Genomic DNA, 17029 nt, shown 5'->3' with positions numbered 1-17029 from the left:
ATTTTTTTCCCAACTTTTTTTTTTTATTCTACTATCCTTGATGTTTGGGCTATTTTTGCATAATACTTTTAAATGATTTACAAATCTGTTTAACTTTCGGGCACCAGTTGATTTAAAAACATTTGTTTTCCACCAGAGTACCCCTTTAATCTTAAAGGAAAAGTGCCCTATCTGCAGACAGCTTTTTGTTTTTTTTGCCCTTTATCAGTACAGAACAGAGTGCTGGGGTAGCTGGGTAATCTCTAATGTGTGTCTGAGGTGGTAATGTGTCTCCTAAGTTGGCATACCTTTTTGCCCAAGAGCATTGCCTGGCCTATTAGACTACCTATGTCAGCTTGGTGGTCTCCTCAAGGAGGCACATTGTCCTCTCAGATTTAAATTATTTTTCAAATCTTTACTTTATTGATTTATTTATTTAAGATCAATATCAATTGTTATTGGAATGTCATAGTAAAATACATTTTCTATAGTTATATAAACCAAACCCTCTGAAATAATATGTTTGTTCTATAACTCACTGTCCATACTCATCTGACATTCCAAGACGTCTGGGCTGTATGAGTAAATAATAGGTTTCTTATAATCTATCTTCTTAATTGTTCTAGTACCGGACAAGTGAGAAAACTTTGTTTTGCAAGAGGTTACCTGTTGCTTTCATGGTTCTTTATCAAGAAACACTAAAGTGGATTTCAAGTATTTTATTAGTCAAATAATGTCTTTAATTTCCAGTATCGGACTCATAAAGAGCATAAAACACACAAAACAGTCTGTACACAGTATCCTCAGTGTATGAAAAGAATTACAAGTGCTCGTGTATTTGTTCTCAGTCTGCATTCTCTCATTCCTAGCATGGAAAAGACCTAAGACAGGCTCCACTCCGCTGGCACTAAGGAACTGGGAGGTGTGGCAAGGAATCATTTTAAAGAAGGCAGTATTTGGGGAGGACAGACCCTGGCATAGTGTTCACAACCAAGAGAAGGTTATCACAAAGCAATTTGCTCTGACATGGTTGGAGAAAATCTCCCAAGAAGCATTAGCTGAAAGTGCTACATTTGTCACCAGGGTGCCTGGCATTTCATACTTTGCTTCGAAAAAAAAAAAAAAAAAAAAAACAAGACACGTAACTAATTAGAAAAGTTGTATACGGAGAGAGGTCACAGCATTGTTGGAGGAAGGAAAAAAGAAGAAAAACAAAGATCTGCGATTGCTGCAAAAAATGATATTGGATCTGAAAGGCTGCGTTCAGGAGAATGAGACATTAGACATAGAGCTGCACAGGATGAAAGACAAGTGACATGTAGCCTATGGACAGAAACCACAAGAAGAGGAGATTATGTTCCTTATATTAACTGTTTTCTGGACATTATTTTTATTCACCGGCTTACATCATGCCAAAGGAATAGAGCAATGGGACTGCCAGGGAAGTTATCAATACCTAGGTAATAACCGGTCTACTTGTAACGGTAAGTGCATCATTACCAAATGTAATGCATCAATATGAGTATTAAATAATACAGAAGTGTTTCAAAACAACTGATGATCATATCAGCATGCAACGTATTGATATTAGTGATTACATAATACTTCTAAGCTAGTGCTGTCTGTGCGGACATCTTGGTTTGATATTGGTGCTAATTAATTTAAATGAAGGTATAAACTAGGCATGATAAAACAACATACTCAATGAACATGTCAATAAGGCTGCAGAAGACACAAATACTGGACAACAGATTGCACATCAAGTCCTATAAGGTCTGCGATTATTGTGGGTACTAAATACTTCATGCCAGGTTGACGTTAATAGGGAGAGACGGCAATAGAAAATGAGAAAACACAAGGGATATGGAAGCTGCACAATCATGCAATGAATGCCCATATGAATGCATTCAATTGTATAATTAATGTCATTGTTACAACTGATTACATTCTCATTTATTCCAATGAACATATGACTGTTTTGTCATGCCATGCAACAAAGGAAAGCAACTTATCACCACTTCCAGAATATAACCAAATAATAACATGTGCAACTTTGTCATGTATAAGCTTTGTATAAATCTTGGCCTGAAAAGTGATCAATGGACATTTGTTTCAGCTTTCAATAGAAATAGGGGGGGGGGGGGGGGGGGGGAAATCACGGTTAAGGTCACAGATGTCACAAATAGCTAGAGTAGTGATGACTCCCAAGCAACCCCTAGAGTTTCTATAAGCTTTTGTCAAGGGTGAGGGGCTGCGCTGATGGTATATAGTCCATATTCCCTGGGGGGCTTCCTAGTGATGATGTCCTGGCTAACTGAGTGTGTGTAAGACCTGTGGTGTTAAGTGTTGTGTAAACCAAGACACCAGGATTGAAGGGGTGATGGATTATAACGGGCAACTAGAACTGAACTTTTTCCACATAGTGAAGGCACATATCTTAAACCATCCCAACAAAAACAGTACCTGCAGTAGATTATGGCAGTTGGTAGATATTACTGAAGGAGTTAACCTAGGTGGAGTGTAGATGTTCACTTAAGCAGTTCCCTGAACAAATTCCCTGAAGACTTTGGAAAAACTCTGGAGGTTGGCTCCCAATAGGACATTTTCATCTGGCCTTACTGGAGGTCCACAAAGGCACAGATTTGCAAATGGGACCCTAGCTCAGCAATTCCCCCTAATCAACTAGACAGTTCTGAAGAAAAGAAGTAAGTCCTTCAGGTCAGGGTAAAGATCTTACACAGGATATGGTAGTTCTCTGCATAGCAGCAGGTAGTCATGCTAATGCATTGTTCTAATGGAGACACAGTCTCTTTTACAACTTGATGAACTTGGAGCCAAGGTAACCCACAATCTGAGGTGCAACAGGATTTCTGGAACTGACTGTCTTTCCTCTAGCCCATATGTTCTTTCACTAGTCCCCTGAATTATTTTCCTGGGGTAAATTCTAGCTGGTAGGCTCCTATCCTTTTCTAAATATCTCATCTCTTTTCTCTGGTTGCAATACCCAATTGTGGGGTGTAAGTTTCTTGAGGTTCTGTAGCTTGGCAGCCACTTAGTTCTAGGCCCAGGATGATGCCCAGTAAGGTCCTAGAATTATGTTTTCAGGCTCCTATACAATGCCCCATGAGATAACATGATCAACCAGTTATGATGCTGGAGCTGCAACAGGCCTAAGCAGTCTTGGGTATAAAGGCTAACTTTTTCATGTAGGCTTTATACTTCCTTCCTCCATGGTACTCTCTACTAGTCTAACCCTATACAACCCCACACAGGTAGAGGCTGCACTGAACTCAACACATCCTCACAGAAAGGCTAAACTGAACTCAAAGAAACTTCATTTTCCTCTCTGCAGAGAGGCTGGGATTAGAGCAAGCTCATCCCCTCTCTAAAAGATTCCCTGAATAAGTGTAAGTACATGTAACCATTTGATTTGCTCTTAAAGTTACAAGCAAGGTTACAGCATAAAACATAATAATATAGTACAAAGCAGCATTAAAATATAAACAGATATACAAAATAGGCTAATTAATGATTTACATCAAACCGAAAGGTCCCACAGGGTTCCCAGTGGGACACTGCGATCAGGTCAGATCATCTTCTAAATGATAGGTCTTGTGGTGTCTCGCTGGCATGCAGTGGGCAGCACATTCCAAAAGCAGTTCATGAAAATCTAACCAGTGAACAGGTGACAGGGTTTTGGGTGCCAAAGGCTCATTGATGCCCACAGAGAGATATTGTAACATACAGAAATCATTCTGAGCCATGCCACAAAAGGTGCCTACAATTGAATAGTGAGTACCAGAACTGGAGCAGGGGCGGATCCGGGGGGGATCCAAGGCAATTGTCCAACCCCCCCGGTTGCCTGGTTCAATGAATCTGGGTTTCCTTTACATCATGTAGAGGGTTGGTTACATGTGTGGTGCTTAACTGGGAAGGGATGACCCAAGAATGCACTATGGACTATGCAGAAAAGTAAAGTCTGCAGAGGAAGTGAGATGTCGGGAAACCTTAAATACTGGAACTCATGTGGATGTTACTTTGAATGTATCTCCTACCTATACATTATTACAGACCAAGTACACACCTTTATAGGAACAGTATTTCTAATAAAAGTGACCTCTTAATAGTAACATTATGAGCTTTGCCATACTGAAAAAAAAATATTCAGGAATAGTTTGAGGAACATGACCTGGCCTCCAAATGTGACCTTACCTCCAAATGTCCCAGATCTCAATCCTATCACACATCTGTCGGATATGCTAAAAAGAAATTTACAAGATGTAAAGGCTCTGCTGCAAACATTTTGGTGGTAGAGACCACAGGGAACCTTCTGAAGTTTTGTGGAATCCATTTCTTAGAGGTATTACTCAGATATAAAAAAGCTGATTTCTTTTTGATAAGTTATCAAACTTCAAGTTTTACTCTGTCAATCTGCACTCCATACTCCATAATGAGAATGTGAAAATAGAATTTTAGAATTTTTTTGCTAAATTATTAAAAAGTAAGAACTAATATTTTGAATATTTAGCATGAAGTACATTAACCCCTTAAGGACCGGAGGTTTTTCCGTTTTTGCATTTTCGTTTTTTGCTCCTTGCCTTTAAAAAATCATAACTCTTTCAAATTTACACCTAAAAATCCATATGATGGCTTATTTTTTGCGCCACCAATTCTACTTTGTAATGACGTCAGTCATTTTGCCCAAAAATCTATGGTGAAGCGGGAAAAAAAATCATTGTGCGACAAAATTGAAAAAAAAAACGCTGTTTTGTAACTTTTGGGGGCTTCCGTTTCTACGTAGTACATTTTTCGGTAAAAATGACACCTGATATGTATTCTGTAGGTCCATACGATTAAAATGATACCCTACTTATATAGGTTTGATTTTGTCGGACTTCTGGAAAAAATCATAACTACATGCAGGAAAATTAATACGTTTAAAATTGTCATCTTCTGACCCCTATAACTTTTTTATTTTTCCGTGTATGGGGCGGTATGAGGGCTCATTTTTTGCGCCGTGATCTGAAGTTTTTAACGGTACCATTTTTGCATTGATAGGACTTATTGATCACTTTTTATTCATTTTTAAATGATATAAAAAGTGACCAAAAATGCACTATTTTGGACTTTGGAATTTTTTTGCGCGCACGCCATTGACCGAGCGGTTTAATTAATGATATATTTTTATAATTCGGACATTTCCGCACGCGGTGATACCACATATGTTTATTTTTATTTTTATTTACACTGTGTTTTTTTTTTTTATTGGAAAAGGGGGGTGATTCAAACTTTTAATAGGGGAGGAGTTAAATGATCTTTATTCACTTTTTTTTTTCACTTTTTTTTTGCAGTGTTATAGGTCCCATAGGGACCTATAACACTGCACACACTGATCTTCTATGTTGATCACTGGTTTCTCATAAGAAACCAGTGATCAACGATTCTGCCGGATGACTGCTCATGCCTGGATCTCAGGCACTGAGCAGTCATTCGGCGATCGGACAGCGAGGAGGCAGGAAGGGGCCCTCCCGCTGTCCTGTCAGCTGTTCGGGATGCCGCGATTTCACCGCGGCTATCCCGAACAGCCCACTGAGCTAGCCGGGATGCTTTCGGTTTCACTTTAGACGCGGCGTTCAACTTTGAACGCCGCGTCTAAAGGGTTAATAGCGCGCGGCACAGCGATCAATGCCGCGCGCTATTAGCCACGGGTCCCGGCCGTTGTTAGAGGCCGGGCCCGACCCGCTATGACGCGGGGCCACGCCGTGGCCCCGCGTTATAGATCGGGAGTGGACACATGACGTTCCAGTACGTCATGTGTCCTTAAGGGGTTAAAGGACAAGTATCATGATTGAAAACTTATCCCCTATTGAAGGATAGGGGATAGGTTTTAGATGGGGGGGGGGGTTTCGAGTGCTGGGGCCCACCGCGATCTCCTGTTTGGAGCCCCGGGTCTCAAGCATTGGAGCACGTCAAGAAACCCCCCCCCCCCCGACACGGGAGCCGCCACACCCCCTCCATAGAGCTGTATGGGAGAGCCGAAGATTGCTGAACAGCTCTCCCATAAAGCTGTATGGAGGGGGTGTGGTGGCTCCCGTTTCGGGCTGGGGTCGTGACGCGCTCCTGTGCTGGAGACCTGGGGCACCAAACAGGAGATCGCGGGGGGCCCCAGCACTTGGAGCCCCTGCGATCTAAAACTTAGCACTTATCCTTCGCATAGGGGATATGTTTTTAATCATGATACTTGTCCTTCAAGCATATGTTCAGGAGCAGTGTGAATGGACTCTTACGTCACTTTTTATTTATGAATACATCTGAAAGGTTTTCAGTCGGCAAACGCAAAAAGTATCTTAAGTTTTATCTCCCAGTTGAAAAACGACGACTACTACTACTGGTCATAAGAGGCAAAAACTAATCCTTAGCCCTCACCTAATGCTGTGAAAACTCCCCCTGACAGTGAACATATTTGTTTATGGATCTTCCAGGATCACGTATACATGTGTAGAAAAAGCACATTCTTGTAAGACTGTGAGACAGCAAGGACATGACACATGTCTCTGAATTCTCAATTCAAACAGGGTATTTTACCAGGGGCCAGGTATTGCTTTGTTGAGGTAAACAATTGCTTAGGCCACCACAGGCATTATTCAGGAAATTAAAATGACATATCTTGTTCTAAAGAGAATCGGTATGTAGACGAGTTAGACCAGGATCAGGCAGGGACAAATAAGGGATGAGGAACTTGCCAGATATTACGTAAAAAACAAAGACACAAAATTCTAAAATTGTATATTTTTGGGAAACACTGTGTTTTTTTTTTTGGCATGGAAACAAAAAAGACACTGTGCAAAAAGTGTGTGGCAAATTATTGGTGGAAAGGTGATACATCAGATCCAACTCCCATTCCAGTCAGGCTGACATTCATTGGTGGTACTGTGTAGAGACAAGGGCAGGTTAATATTATGGGCCTGTTCTTGTCCCCATGAAAAGCATTTCTTACAAAAGACAGCAGTGTAATGCTACTTTCACACTGCCATTGCGCCCCATCAAGAATGGCCATCAAACTCTCTTTTTTTTTGTCTCTTTTATGTATTGGCTAAAGAATAGATGTTGTAGTGTTTACATAGTTTAGAGCACATATGTTACTATTATTTAGACACTATATAGTGGTATTGATTGGTAACACCTTCTCATATTTAGACATGCCTACTTAAATCAAACTTCCGTATTTTTCGTCCTATAGGACGCACCGGCGTATAAGACGCACCCAATTTATAGGTGCAAAATCTAAAAAAATAAAGATTTTGAACCCAATAGTGGTCTTCAACCTGCGGACCTCCAGATGTTGCAAAACTACAACTCCCAGCATGCCCGGACAGCCGTTGGCTGTCCGGTGATGCTGGGAGTTGTAGTTTTGCAACATCTGGAGGTCCGCAGATTGAAGACCACTGCATAGGAGGTAATACTCACGTGTCCCTGCCGCTCCGGACCCATCACCGCTGCCCTGGATGTCGCTCCATCGCTGTCGCCATGTCCCCGTCGCTCCGGAACGTCTCTGCTGCCGGCCGGGTATCCTCGCTCTCCGTCGCCGCCATCACGTCGTTACGCATGCCGACGCACGTACGCGACGACGTGATGACGAGGAAGGAGAGCGCCGGCCATACAGGGGATCCCTGAACGGAGAAGACACAGAGGAGGCAGGTAAGGTCCCTCCCGGTGTCCTGTAAGCACTAACCCGGCTAATCAGTCGACTGAACAGCCGGGTTAGTGTCACTTTCCCTTCAGACGCGGCGGTCAGCTTTGATCGCCGCATCTGAAGGGTTAATACAGGGCATCACCGCGATCGGTGATGTCCTGAATTAGCCGCGGGTCCCGGCCGTTGATGGCCGCAGGGACCGCCGCGATAGGGGTGTATTCGCCGTATAAGACGCACCGACTTTTCCCCCCCAGTTTTGGGGAAGAAAAAGTGCATCTTATACGGCGAAAAATACGGTAACTCACTTTAATCCAAAATTATTGAAATACCTAGTCATGCCAGAATGTAAAGTGAAAGTAAAAAAATAAAAAAAATAACCCCCAAACACATGTATTGGGGGCTGAATAGTCAAGCATTAACTTTTTTGTATATTTTTTTTAATAATGTCTAATCATTTTTCATGATAAATAAGAGTTTATAGAAGTGAGCACAGAAGCATGTGATATAGCTTCCTAGAGAATGCAATGTTTAGAATACATATGTATGCAGGAATGTAGCTTGCAAAGCAAATTTTATTAGTGGATTGTCAGTGTAGTCCAAGTAGTGTATACAGTGAGTACATATCAAAAATACAATTGAGTACAACTAACAAAATGCCAAATGAGTTGAGTATGTACCTAATAGATGCCAGGTTAAAATAGTCTATAAAATATTATAAATTATACATAAAACTCACTTTTAATAGTCTGGAAACAAGTGCTTGGTTATTGTGCTTTCTGGATTATTGCATGCTGGATTAATAGAAGATCTCCTCAAGGGCATATTTACATGTGGCGCGATCAGGCTCAAAATATGTGTCTCCACCAGACTAATTTAATCGACGGCTGATTCATTCGATCTTGCTGCAGTGTTGCAAGACATTGCAGGTTCGTTGATGTCTATGAAAGAGGATAGAAAGTACAGTAAAAATGAGACACATCTAGTTGACAAGGCACCGTCTCAAAAGGATAGAGGCTAAAGTACATTACACTCAAAGGGGTCCAGAAGCTCTGTCTAGTATCTGGACCTGGTGTGTAACCCCTTCCTTGCTGTTATCTCTAACACTGAGGGAATAGAAAGTCCATCAGACAAACATATCTTATAGTTTAGGCCAGTAACTCTTCCTATAAAATCTAAGGGGGGCATTTATCAAGACAGCAGCAGTCTAAAGAATGCCCAGCCTGTGCACAGGCTTGCTGGATCACTGAAGTAGAGACACACACCATACTATGTTCATAATTATAATTATACTGCTAAATGCTGGTGCAATTATTTGAAACATATATGTATTACCTTTTCTATTGGACTAACAGAATTCTGTAGAGACAAGCTTTCGGGATTCCTCCCTTTATCAAGTCCAACTTGATAAAGGGAGGACTCCCGAAAGCATATCTCTACAAAATTCTGTTAGTCCAATAAAAAAGGTAATACAAGATACTGCAACATTTTATGATTTGCATCTGCATCACTGGACTAATACGGCTACTCAAATTTACAAACACACACAGACACACACACATATATCTATATATATATATATATGTATATATATATATATATATATATATATATATATATATATATATATTTATTTATTTATTTATACACTGCTCAAAAAAAATAAAAGAAACACTTCAACAACACAATGTAACTCCAGGTCAATCACACTTCTGTGAAATCACACTGTCCACTCAGGAAGCAACACTGATTGACAATCAATTTCACATGCTGTTGTGCAAATGGAACAGAAAACAGGTGGAAATTATAGGCAATTAGCAAGACACCCTCAATAAAGGAATGGTTCTTCAGGTGCTTACCAAAGACCACTTCTCAGTTCCTATGCTTCCTGGCTGATGAATGCTGGCGGTGCTTTCACTCTAGTAGTCGCATGAGACGGAGTCTACAACCCACACAAGTGGTTCAGGTAGTGCAGCTCAGCCAGGATGGCACATCAATGCGAGCTGTGGCAAGAAGGTTTGCTGTGTCTGTCAGCGTAATGTCCAGAGCATGGAGGCACTACCAGGAGACAAGCCAGTACATCAGGAGACAGGCCAGTACATCAGGAGATGTGGAGGAGGCCGTAGGAGGGCAACAACCAAGCAGCAGGACCGCTACCTCTGCCTTTGTGCAAGGAGGAGCAGGAGGAGCACTGCCAGAGCCCTGCAAAATGACCTCCAGCAGGCCACAAATGTGCATGTGTCCACTCAAACGGTAAGAAACAGACTCCATGAGGGTGGTATGAGGGCCCGATGTCCACATGTGGGGGTTGAGCTTACAGCCCAACACCGTGCAGGACATTTGGCATTTGCCAGAGAACACCAAGATTGGCAGAGAACACCATCGATCCACCAATGCCACGTTCCACCACAGACTCTCCAGGAGTTGGCGTATGCTTTAGTCCAGGTCTGGGAGGACATCCCTCAGGAGACCATCCGCCACCTCATCAGGAGCATGCCCAGGCGTTATAAGGAGGTCATAAAGGCATGTGGTGGCCACACACACTACTGAGCCTCATTTTGACTTGTTTTAAGGACATTACATCAAAGTTGGATCAGCCAGTAGTGTGGTTTTCCACTTTGAATTTGAGTGTGACTCTATATCCAGACCTCCATGGGTTGATAAATTTAATTTCCATTGATAATTTTTGTGTGATTTTGTTAGCACATTCAACTATGTAAAGATGAAAGTATTTCATACGATTAGTTCATTCGTTCAGATGTAGAATGTTATCTTAGTGTTCCCTTTATTTTTCTTTGAGCAGTGTATATGTCATACTGTTATGAACCATTATTACCATTTATATAGGAATTTGTAATAATAGTTAAAGAAGTACTGTGGTATCCTTTGGATAGGAATAAGTTGTATGACACCACAGTGCTCCTATAATAACAACTTGAGAGTTTATAGTCATTACTGTGCAAAAGTGTGTAAGGAATTTTGAGGTATTTCTTCTTGATTTTGGGGATTTTGCTCATTATATCAGCCTGACTTTGTTGTGCTGCTGCTGTTCTTTGGTTTGTACTGTTGGCATAAATGTTGTTTATGGGGGTAATTTTGGGTTACACTTTGTCCAAGGGTTGTAAGCAGTTACCTGGAAGCCCCCTGTCCATTCTGAGTGCTGAAGGGACAGAGCAGAGACATTGGGGGGTATTTATCAAAGGATTTATGTGTCTTTTTTAACATAACTTTGGCGCAATACTTTGGCGCAGTGTCTTTTTGCACCAAAGTTTAGCGCATCTTCTCCACTGTCATTTTTACAACTTTCTCAAAATCATACGGTCCTGTGTGTGATTTCAACTTTAGTCAGTAATTCATCATATGCGCCAATCGATCTTTGGCGCAATTTTGGCGCAAATCCCGTTTTTTGGGCACAAATCACCGCCAAGAAATGTTGCACTTGGAAAACACACTTAGCAATGTAAGAAAATGTAAAGGCATCAAAATACATTAAAAAGGGCCACTCAATATTATCCAGAGGAACCTTCACCCTCCGTTGAGCCAGCATTGGACATGGCCACACAGGTTCAGGAAAGGTAAGCACTAAAGCAGTGGTCTCCAACCTGCGGACCTCCAGATGTTGCAAAACTACAACTCCCAGCATGGGAGTTTGGTGCATGTCCACAAAATTTGGTGCATGTCCACAAAAATCAAAGTGAAAAAATAAAAGGGTAAAAAGAAACTGTCAACAGGCAAAATTGATAAATACCCCCCATTACCTTTTCTGCAGAGTCTGACAGTGACTGAAGACAGGATAGAGATCATAACAGGGGTGACTGTGGTGACCCACAGTTGTATGGCGGGACAACGGGTGTAGCGGTGTGAGTGGTGGGATCAGATGGTATTAACCCCGGTGGCTAGATGTTGTTAACCCCTAGTGTTTGTGACACCAGTGTGGTTTTAGGGTTCCGGAACACCACACGCCCGGTTCCTCTGCTATCCCAGTTGCTAGTAGTGAAATGAGAGTCCACCACCAGTTATGGTCAAACGGAGGCTTTACTAAGTATAAGACATATGGAATTATCTTCACAGCTGAGGCCAGATTTCCCAGAGAGGTGTCCAGGACCCAGAAGGACCTCGCAGCTTGCTGGACCAATATACTTGTAATTAACTTGACTCGAGATTGGACTTGACTTGACTATATGCAGGACTTGACTAGTTTCAGTGACAGGAGACATGGACTTGAGACTTACTGGAATGACTGTAGCTTTTGGGGTCTTACAGATGCTGATCACTTGCACTGAGATCTCTGGTGTTTGCTGTGCTCAGTCAGGTAGCAGGTGGTAGGAGCTAAGAGACTGAATTGTAATATTTGCCCCTTTACATAGTGGGGGGCTGGACTAAAGCCCATTGGTCAAGCTGCGGGTCATAGGTTAACCTCTTCAGGTATGGATACGCCCTTCATTCCGAGTCCTTAAGGACGCAGGGCGTATCCATACGCCCATGGGAATTCTGGTAAAAACCGCTAGCCGGTTGGGGACCGGAGCCGGATGCCTGCTGAAATCGTTCAGCAGGTATCGCGGCATATTGCCCAGGGGGGGTCATGATGTCCCCCCATGTCGGCGATGGCTGCAGATCGCTGGACAATTCAGCCCAGCGATCTGTGGCGATTTCGGGTCAATCGGGTCTCCAGTGACCCGGTGACCCGGAATTACAGGCTGTTCGGGGCGGTCTCTGACGGCCCCGAACAGCCATAGCCAGCAGGGGTGAGGTGGCACTGGTGCCACCTCACGATCGCCCTGATTCGTCGGCCGGTTCACCGGCCGACCAATCAGGGCACCTGCTGCGGGTGTCACTCCCGCAACCCGCTCCGCCCCTCTTCCGGAGGACGTGATCGGGTGCGGGAAGAGGACCCCGGCAGCTGGGGACCTCGATCCCCGGCGTCCCTGTTGGGATCAGGGCCCCAGGAGCGGTGGCGGCGGCGGCGAGGGACTGACCTGAGGAGCAGCAGTTAGACGTGAGTGACAGCCTCCTGCTGTTGCTTAGCAACAGCTCCCAGCATGCACAAAGGGCATGCTGGGAGCTGTAGTTATGCAACAGCAGGAGGCAGACCACCACAACTCCCAGCATTCCCTTATGGGCATGCTGGGACTTATAGTTTTGCAACAGCTTGAGGCACATTTTTTCTATGGAAAAGTGTACCTTCAGCTGTTGTATAACTACAACTCCCAGCTTGCACAAACAGCTAAAGTGCATGCTGGGAGTTGTAGTGGTGCATCTGCTGGTTGCATAACTACAACTCCCACCATGCCCGTTGGCTGTCGGTGACTGCTGAGAGTTGTAGTTTTGCAACAGCTGAAGGCACACTGGTTGTGAAACTCAGAGTTTTTTTTTTTTACCTAACTCAGTGTTTCACGACCGGTGTGCCTCCAGCTGTTGCAAACTACAACTCCCAGCATTCACCGTACATGCTGGGAGTTGTAGTTTTGCAACAGCTGGAGGCACACTGGTTGTGAAACACTGAGTTAGGTCACAAACTCAGTGATACATAACCAGTGTGCCTACAGCTGTTACAAAACTCTCAGCATGTACAGTCTGTCAGCGCATGCTGGGAGTTGTAGTTTTGCAACAGCTGGAAGTTCCTCCCCTCCCCAATGTGAATGTACAGGGTACACTCACATGGGCGGAGGTTTACAGTAAGTATCCGGCTGCAAGTTTGAGCTGCAGCAAATTTTCTGCCGCAGCTCAAACTGCCAGCGAGAAACTGCTGTGAACCCCCGCCCGTGTGACTGTACCCTAAAAACACTACACTACACTACACTAACACACAATAAAGTAAAAAGTAAAAAACACTACATATACACATACCCCTACACAGCCCCCCTCCCCTCCCCAATAAAAATGAAAAACGTCTGGTACGCCACTGTTTCCAAAACGGAGCCTCCAGCTGTTGCACAACAACTACTCCCAGTATTACCAGACAGCCACTGACTGTCCAGGCATGCTGGGAGTTTTACAACAGCTGGAGGCACCCTGTTTGGGAATCACTGGTGTAGAATACCCCTATGTCCACCCCTATGCAATCCCTAATTTAGGCCTCAAATGAGCATGGCGCTCTCACTTTGGAGCCATGTCGTATTTCAAGGCAACAGTTTACGGTCACATATGGGGTATCGCCGTACTCGGGAGAAATTGCCTAACAAAATTTGGAGGGTATTTTCTGCTTTTACCCTTTTTAAAAATGTAAAAGTTTTGGGAAAACAAGCATTTTAGGTAAAAAAAAATATATATTTTTTTTACATATGCAAAAGCCGTGAAACACCTGTGGGGTATAAAGGTTCACTTAACCCCTTGTTACGTTCCCCGAGGGGTCTAGTTTCCAAAATAGTATGCCATGTGTTTTTTTTTTTGCTGTCCTGGCACCATAGGGGCTTCCGAGTAAAATTTGCTTCCAAAAAGCCAAATGTGACTACTCCTCTTCTGAGACCTGTAGTGCACCAGCAGAGCACTTTTCACCCCCATATGTGGTGTTTTCTGAATCGGGAGAAATTGGGCTTCAAGTTTTGGGGGGTATTTTCTGCTATTACCCTTTCTAAAAATGTAACATTTTTGGGAAAACAAGCATTTTATATAAAAAAAAATTTCTTTACATTTGCAAAAGTCAGGAAAAACCTGTGGGGTATTAAGGCTCACTTTATCCCAGAGGGGTCTAGTTTCCAAAATGGTATGCCATGTTTTTTGTTTTTTTTTTTGCTGTTTTGACACCCTAGGGGCTTCCTAAAGGTGACATGCCCCCCGAAAACCATTTCAGAAAAATGTACTCTCCAAAATCCCCTTGTCGCTCCTTCCCTTCTGAGCCCTCTACTGCGCTCGCCGAACACTTTACATAGACATATGAGGTATGTGCTTACTCGAGAGAAATTGGGCTACAAATACAAGTAAAAATGTTCTCCTTTTACCACTTGCAAAAATTCAAAAATTGGGTCTACAAGAACATGCTGCTATTCCTGTGAAACACCTAAAGGGTTAAAACACTGACTGAATGTCATTTTGAATACTTTGGGGGTTTCGTTTTTATAATGGGGTCATTTATGGGGTATTTCTAACATGAAGACCCTTCAAATCCACTTCAAAACTGAACTGGTCCCTGAAAAATATCGAGTTTGAAAATTTAGTGAAAAATTGGAAAATTGCTGCTGAACTTTGAAGCACTCTGGTGTCTTTCAAAAGTAAAAACTCATACATTTTATGATACAAACATAAAGTAGACATATTGTATATGTGACCAAAAAAATATTATTTTGAATATCCATTTTCCTTACAAGCAGAGAGCTTCAAAAATTGAAAAATGCTAAATTTTCATTTTTTTCATTAAATTTGGGGATTTTTCACCAAGAAAGGATGCAAGTTAACATAAAATTTTACCACTATGTTAAAGTAGAATTTGTCACGAAAAAACATTCTCGGAATCAGAATGATAAGTAAAAGCATTCCAGAGTTATTAATGTTTAAAGTGACAGTGGTCAGAATTGCAAAAAATGGTCGAGTCCTTAAGGTGAAAAAGGGCTAGGTCCTTAAGGGGTTAAGCTGGTGCTCTCTGGGATAACATGTGACAACAAATCATGTGACTGCATAACATAACATGTGACAGACTGACACAGGTCCTTTGTACTACCTATACATAAGGATACTGTCTAGGCATTAAAGTGATGTGCACAACATTCTGGGAACAACAGGGGGAGACCTTGCAGGGGAGCCCCCAGGTCACTGAGGGTCTCAACCTGACAGGGCCTAAGGGTATTAAAGGACCATGTCCTATTGAAGGGGTATTCCAGGAAAAAACTTTTTTTATAAATCAACTGGCTCCAGAAAGTTAAACAGATTTGTAAATGACTTCTATTAAAAAATCTTAATCCTTTGTTTTTTTCTGTCTAAATCCTCTCTGATGACACTTGTCTCAGGAAACGCACAGTTTAGAATCAAATCCCCATAGCAAACCTCTTCTAAACTGGGCAGTTCCTGAGACAGGTGTCATCTGAGAGGATTTAGACAGAAAAGAACAACGTTAACTTCAGAAGCTCATAAGTACTGAAAGGATTAAGATTTTTTAATAGAAGTAATTTACAAATCTGTTTAACTTTCTGGAGCCAGTTGGTATTTTTCCTGGAATACCCCTTTAACCCCTTAAGGACTCAGCCCATTTTGGCCTTAAGGACTCAGACAATTTAATTTTTACGTTTTCATTTTTTCCTCCTCGCCTTCTAAAAATCATAACTCTTTTATATTTTCATCCACAGACTAGTATGAGGGCTTGTTCTTTGCGCGACCAGTTGTCCTTTGTAATGACATCACTCATTATATCATAAAATGTATGGCGCAACCAAAAAACACTATTTTTGTGGGGAAATTAAAACGAAAAACGCAATTTTGCTAATTTTGGAAGGTTTTGTTTTCACACCGTACAATTTATGGTAAAAATGACATGTGTTCTTTATTCTGAGGGTCAATACGATTAAAATGATACCCATTATTATATTCTTTTATATTATTGTTGCGCTTAAAAAAAATCACAAACTTTTTAACCAAATTAGTACGTGTTACGCCGAGCGAGCGCTCCGGGGAGGAGCGGGGACCCGGAGCGCTCGCTTCACTCTCCCCGCTGCAGCGCTCCGGTCACATCCTCTGACCCGGGGCGCTGCGATTCCGCTGCCAGCCGGGATGCGATTCGCGATGCGGGTAGCGCCTGCTCGCGATGCGCACCCCGGCTCCCGTACCTGACTCGCTCTCCGTCTGTTCTGTCCCGGCGCGCGCGGCCCCGCTCCCTAGGGCGCGCGCGCGCCGGGTCTCTGCGATTTAAAGGGCCACTGCGCCGCTGATTGGCGCAGTGGTTCCAATTAGTGTGTTCACCTGTGCACTTCCCTATATCACCTCACTTCCCCTGCACTCCCTTGCCGGATCTTGTTGCCATTGTGCCAGTGAAAGCGTTCCTTGTGTGTTCCTAGCCAGTGTTCCAGACCTTCTGCCGTTGCCCCTGACTACGATCCTTGCTGCCTGCCCCGACCTTCTGCTACGTCCGACCTTGCTTCTGCCTACTCCCTTGTACCGCGCCTATCTTCAGCAGCCAGAGAGGTGAGCCGTTGCTAGTGGATACGACCTGGTCACTACCGCCGCAGCAAGACCATCCCGCTTTGCGGCGGGCTCTGGTGAAAACCAGTAGTGGCTTAGAACCGGTCCACTAGCACGGTCCACGCCAATCCCTCTCTGGCACAGAGGATCCACTACCTGCCAGCCGGCATCGTGACAGTAGATCCGGCCATGGATCCCGCTGAAGTTCCTCTGCCAGTTGTCGCTGACCTCACCACGGTAGTCGCCCAGCAGTCA

General features: G+C 43.2%; 1 protein-coding gene across 6 annotated transcripts in view; it reads left to right on the top strand.

The window, feature by feature from the left end:
- Positions 1-884: 884 nt before the first annotated feature.
- Positions 885-17029, top strand: part of EGF (epidermal growth factor) — a 184477-nt gene continuing 168332 nt past the window's right edge. For 2 of the 6 annotated variants that reach the window (XM_056564635.1, XM_056564618.1), the window contains exon 1: positions 885-1463. In XM_056564635.1, the coding sequence (XP_056420610.1) occupies positions 1334-1463 (130 nt within the window). In that variant the 5' untranslated portion in view covers positions 885-1333. The remainder of the gene's footprint in view (positions 1464-17029) is intronic. The other 4 variants (XM_056564609.1, XM_056564599.1, XM_056564592.1 and 1 more) reach the window with 3 other exon arrangements.

The sequence above is a fragment of the Hyla sarda genome, chromosome 1 (assembly GCF_029499605.1).
Source record: "Hyla sarda isolate aHylSar1 chromosome 1, aHylSar1.hap1, whole genome shotgun sequence".
Taxonomy (NCBI): domain Eukaryota; kingdom Metazoa; phylum Chordata; class Amphibia; order Anura; family Hylidae; genus Hyla; species Hyla sarda.
This window is presented reverse-complemented; position numbering and strand designations above follow the sequence as displayed.